The following is a 6009-nucleotide window of genomic DNA, read 5'->3' as shown; positions in this document are numbered from 1 at the left end:
AAATTTGTTAAAACTGTCTTTATATACCAATACATAATTAAAATGTAAGTACTCTGAAAAAGAGAGTATAAAAATCGAGTCTCTGTAGACCTTTTAATCTGCAATAAACACAGCTCGTTATTTCCATTTACTCCACCCCTCCCTTCTGAGCTCCTTCCAAAGCCATGCCCCCAAACGCTCAGGCTCAGCTGGAAGACGCATTTATTTACTTACTTATTTATTTACTTGAGACGAGTGGAGAGGAAGGAGCGCAGTGCATGCAGTGACATCATGTCAGAATCACATGTAATAAAATACCTAACTTTATCACTATAAATATAAACAAATAAGATGGCTTTTAGTAGGCTACTCACTATCAAGCTAGCATATCGATACTGGTAAAGTTTAAAATATATTTTGTTTGATTCGGTAACGAGCTATTTTTAGGCTATAGGTAACGAGCTATATTTATAAGGCAAAGCTAAAAACAGTTTGCATTGATACACGTTTTTCCATTACCATCAGTTACACTGTGATGAAGGTGAATTTCGTGTAAGATTCATAAAAGGCTACGGTGTTTTGCATGTAAGAGTTTCCATGATGAAAACATTGTTGACTCTGATGAGGACTAACGTTACACTCCGGAGACAAGCCTACCGCATCGTCGGTTCGAGGACAGGTCCGGGGTCGAGGGCGAAGCAGAGGAGGTCGTTCAAGAGTGCGGGCAACCAGGGTCTGAGGAAGTAGTTTTTGCCTTGTTTGCCTTCGCTGACTGCATATGCAGGTGCTTTGAATTTGAATGCTCTTTCTCTGCCATAATTTTACTCTTCGTAGGTTCCGCGCCTCTCTTGCACTCCTCTAAGCAAACGGGTGCGCGCGCATATGGGCAGATCTTGTAGCAACAGTGGTGGTAGCCATGGTTGCAAGAGTGAGTGACAGTCGCCCAAACCAATCAATTGTTTCGTCCCGGATGGAAATAATGAGCTGTGTTTATTGCAGATTAAAAGGTCTACAGTCACTCGATTTTTATACTCTCTTTTTCAGAGCACTTACATGTTAATTATGTATTGGTATATAAAGACAGTTTAAACAAATTTGAAAAATTCTTTTTTAGAAAAATCCTACCTACCCTACCTTTAACTATACATATCACGTCATTGTTGTGCTTCTAGATCAAATCAGGAGCAGCTAAGGAGTTGGAGCAGCTCAGGAAGGTTGAGGTGGACAGAAAAGTCCAGAGAGATGTTATCTCGCCTCCTCCCACTTTTCCTCTTGCTTTTGTGCCACCCCCACCTCCAGCTTTCAGTCCTCCACCACCTTCCCCTTCAGCTCCAGCCAAGCCCCCTCTAGTGCTGCCTGCTGGAGGAAACCCAGAGGCGGCCCGAGAGGCTCTTCTGGATGCCATTCGCTCAGGCTCTGGGGCTCAACGACTTAGGAAGGTAAGAGGCTCATTATTGGCCTCACTTATGAGATTTGAGTTAGATTTACTACATTTTGTATTTTACTATTCTTCCATAAAATCATAGAAAACACAACAGGCATCACATCAGGATAAGAAAATCACAATTACGATAAACAAAAATACATTTTAATTTGCTTATTTAATTTAATTAACATGCTAATTTGATTAAAAGTGACAGAAATACATTTATGTTATATAAGATTTATTTTTCAAATACATGCTGTACTTGTGTACTTTCTATTCATCAAAGCATCCTGAAAAATTGGTTTCCATAAAAATATTACGCAGCACACCTGTTTTCAATATTGATAATAATTAAAAATGTTTCCTGAGCACCAAATCAGCATATTAGAATGATGACTGGCGAAACGGCTGCTATTTTTTTTTTTTTTTTTGCTACAATATTTCATATTAGTGTTTTTACTGTATTTTTGATCAAATAAATGCAGCCTTGGTGCACATAAAGAGAAGTGTGTTTTAAAAAATACTAGAATGTAAAAATGTAATTGTTGAAAAAAAAAAAATCCTGTTACTATAGTACACAAAAGCTACTGCAGAGCAGTGCTGATGATTGGAAAAGAAGGCAAGACTCGGCTCAATGGTCAGATGTCCATCAAGCGCATGTTTACATAAGCCCTATTTGGACGGGATTAACTTTACAAGGGTAGATGGAGTAATGTACTTTTACCACAGGACGTCTGTAATATTAATGGCCAATTCGCACGGGATAAGATATCTCAGTAAAACTAGCAGAAGTGGGAGGGGTAACTCGATTTGCACATCGCCGTCACCCTCATGGCGTCATGTGTGTATTACGTTGCTTCCTGATATCATGTGCGCAAACACATATAACCTATATTTATATATATAAAACAGTTATGCCCGGTCAAACGATGTATTAATTAACTTCAGATTGGATTGTGTTGGTAATAGGCACTTACCTAACGCTAAAAGATGTTTCGTGCCTCGAACAAGTGATTCTTCTTTCTGATCTGAATGGTGTGTGGAAAACACTTGAGTTTTGCCAGACTTCTCCCAGCGTCTAGAACGCAACTAAATACTTTTTCAAGCGTCTCCATACTTGAAAAACCACGGAAAACTACTTTTAAACATGAAATGACAAAATATTTACGTAAATATTTACATAATCCCGGAATACTAATCCTGATTGGGCATAATCGCTATTTGCACGGGGTTAGTATTAGTAATTTTTCCGGACCTTTTTACTGAAGGTAAAAGTTGCCGTAATCTTTACTGACATTCTCCGTATTGATTACTGAGATGGCACATTCGGACGGGACTAAAATCACAGAGAAGCTCTGGTAATTATTACTTTACCCCACCTCTCCATGTTAAACTAGTCCCGTCCGAATAGGGCTATAGAAATACAATTAAAAGTAGCGGAACTTACCATAAACAGCTCTGACAGAGCATTATGATTGGCCCAAAGCAAACTTCATACCTTACCTCATACTGTACATGCTCATACCGGTAATCCTATTCTTTGTTCACACATAGTATCATACCGGTAATTTAATTGTTACCACCTCATACTGGAAAAAAGCCTAAACTAATTCACCTTGTCCTGTTAACACATGATCTCTAACGATAATTTGTGTAAAAGGGGCTAATTGCAACATATTTGGCAACACAAAGTATTTGTCTCTTGAATAAATTACACAAATATGACAAATTAAGACTTTAAATTTTACAGGTCCCTGTTACACAGACAAGACGACAAGTGAATGGGAGACTTGGCACCATTCAGGCAACATCACTTTCTTATGGACACTGAACCTTCACTGGATCACCGTTTGGGTTTCAAGAACCGCCAAATCTGGTGTTTTAGCATTATCTGCAACGGCATTAGCATAAATGTTAACACAAGGATCACAGCCTTCGTTATTTATAGTGATTTGCTGCTTCACATCTGTGCCAATACTAATTTGCTTAGTTTCAGGCAGATTATGTCCTGCTACTGTCATGTAATGTTGACATTTGAAGCTCTTTGTTAATGCTGCTTTTTTATATTATAAAGGTGTTTCTTTAAATGTTTTATTGCAATTTTTTTTTATATTTACAGAATGAGAATTCTGGAATGACCATTATACTATCTATTTCTATTAGAAAAGTGGACTATTGACAATGGACCACTCTTGACAATGTTTTTTAAAGCATTGTAGATACACATGCCGTATATTTGACCAATACTAATGCACTTTTTGTAAAACTGATTATTTTGAAAACACTTGTAGATAATTTTTTAAAGCCTTATAAATACTGTATGATTGGACATAATGTAATCAATACCTTTTCAACAAACTGCTGAACAACTGTGATGTAGAGCTATCATGGTACTTCAGCTTTAATTTATTTCATTGTGTAAATCATACACTACTTTATTTAGAGTAAATTGTTTAATATATTTACACAAGTTATTTTTTTTTATGTTGTTCTTATTTATCATTATATGAGAGACCTGTACGGTTGTAAAAAAAGAAAACACATGATACTAATATATAGTACATTTCAAATCTGACACTAAAGCATTAGTGTAATGAAAGAGATTTTTAAATAATGCTTTTGTAATGTACCTTTTTTTTTTTTTTTTTGATTGCAGCACAAACTGAATCAAACTTGTACATCAATAAACTGTTGATTCATTCATTCTTTCCTTGTACATTGCTTGAGGATTGACTAATTGTATGCATACACTAAAAGAGATGCTAGCAAGACAATTTCATAAATGGATTAATAATGTTGTCTGGAATCTTTGAACTTCATGTTATTGTTTAGTCTAGATGCCATAGTTATTACTTGTATTTTTGAAGTGTTTGTCATAGTGCTGACATTTTAAGCTTAATAAAATAAAAACAAAGCACCAAGCTGCAAACTCAAGTACAGAGGACTCAAAACAAGAAGTTCAATAATAAATAAATTGTAAAAATTCTGAAATATTCCTAAATACATTTATATTCATTCCAGTTTAAGATTGGACTGGTCAAACTTTGACCAGTGTTCTTGCTGCTTTACATTTTTTCACTTTAAACAGCATGGTACCCATCACAAAACTGTATGGGCCCTATCTTGCACCCAGCGCAATTCACTTACACCGACGCATGTATCCTTCCTATTTTGCACCCGACACACAGCAGACTTTTCCCTCCACAGACGCACGTCGGTAAATTAGGGAATGAACTTGCGCTCCCGGGGCGGTTCAGCGAAAAGAGGAGGCGTGTTCCAGCGCAAACGTTCCCTGGTGCTATTTTGCAGTTCCAGATAACAATTCCACCACAGACCAGGAAAAACCTAGTCTAAAGTCAGTGGCGTGTTATTCAGATGCTATTTTAAGGGCGAATGCTTGGCCATAATGTAGCGTGTGCACAACGCGCATACACTTTGCTTCTCTCATCTACACAGACGCAGCAGTTGCCATTTTTGCAAACCATACATAATTACAAGGAAAAATATTCCACTTGAGGGAAATTGTGGTGTCCATGAAGATGTGAAAAAATAGGCATAAATCTAGCTTACACATTTTCCTAAATTATTATACACCTGTTTAACCGAAGCTAATTTGGGTGGGTTTCTCCCATCCACATACAATGTCACTTCTCTGTCTTTTATGACCCTGACGAGAACGTCAAATCCGCCGTTATAACAATTTGCCATGGAACAAGCGCGCTTGCTTTTAAAGGGAATGTGAGATGATGCTCTGATTGGTTTATTTCACGTTACGCCCGAACCACACCTATGAGTAATGTAGCTACTTCAGACCAACCGATTTTAGATTTGCGTCGGGCACAAGAGTCATTTATCCCGCCGGTATAATAGCAACAGAGCCCGAGATCCGCCCACAAAGTTACTTGCGTTTTGTGTTTGATACTTGTGTTTCAGATCGTTAAAATAGGGCCCAAAATGTTTTACAGTGTGTTATGTTAGGTTTACATGTCAAACAAATTGCCAGCAGATAGGACAACATTTTTAAATGCACATGTTTTTTGAAGGTTCATGTCCTGTCAGGAAAAACTGGCTTGTCATGCAAGAATGTATACCTCTTTCACCACGTCTCTGTTTATCTCTCAACTTGTTCATCTTGTTCTCCAGCTGTCTCTGACAACGGTTCTGGCATATGTTTGGACAATCGCTATGAAACGTTGTATTCTCCATATGATGAACAAAACTGTGACAAAAATGCCTTTTGAGTTTACTGGCTCTTTACAAGTTTACAAGCCCTTACTGGCTTGATAGCTTAAGGAAACAACCGATAATGGTGAGCAACTTTCCTTTGAGGCTGATTGAAATGATAAGCTTTAGCTACAAAACGGTTGGTTGAGGATTTCATGGTTTCACCTAAGAATTTTCCTAACCCTTGAAATTACAGTGGTTCCCACGATTAAGAAATTCACCTCAGAAAAGTCATGGAGATTTACTGGCTGACTGGTGTGGAAATCCTGGGATCTCTAAAGGTGATTTGCAAAATACTATATGTCCTCCTGTAATGGTGCTATTGATTCTCCAACATTTTTAAGTGCTGTAAGTGAACACTTCGGCTAAAATCAAACAAA

General features: G+C 37.5%; 1 protein-coding gene across 2 annotated transcripts; it reads left to right on the top strand.

Annotated features, from left to right (window-relative positions):
- Positions 1–208: 208 nt before the first annotated feature.
- Positions 209–4113, top strand: LOC309492019 (protein cordon-bleu-like). 2 transcript variants are annotated; one of them, XM_082191036.1, is made up of 3 exons: positions 209–763; positions 1152–1418; positions 3156–4113. In XM_082191036.1, the coding sequence occupies exons 1-3, from the start codon at positions 758–760 to the stop codon at positions 3234–3236; spliced, it is 354 nt and encodes a 117-aa protein (XP_082047162.1). In that variant the 5' UTR covers positions 209–757; the 3' UTR covers positions 3237–4113. The 2 variants fall into 2 exon arrangements, 1 of the variants encoding a protein (XP_082047162.1); XR_014203403.1 differs by lacking the exon at positions 209–763 and adding an exon at positions 788–986.
- Positions 4114–6009: the final 1896 nt, after the last annotated feature.

The sequence above is a fragment of the Leuciscus leuciscus genome (genome assembly GCF_965113295.1).
Source record: "Leuciscus leuciscus genome assembly, contig: HAP1_SCAFFOLD_845, whole genome shotgun sequence".
NCBI lineage: Eukaryota > Metazoa > Chordata > Actinopteri > Cypriniformes > Leuciscidae > Leuciscus > Leuciscus leuciscus.
Note: the sequence above shows the minus strand (reverse complement) of the source record. Positions and strands in the feature narration are given on the sequence as shown.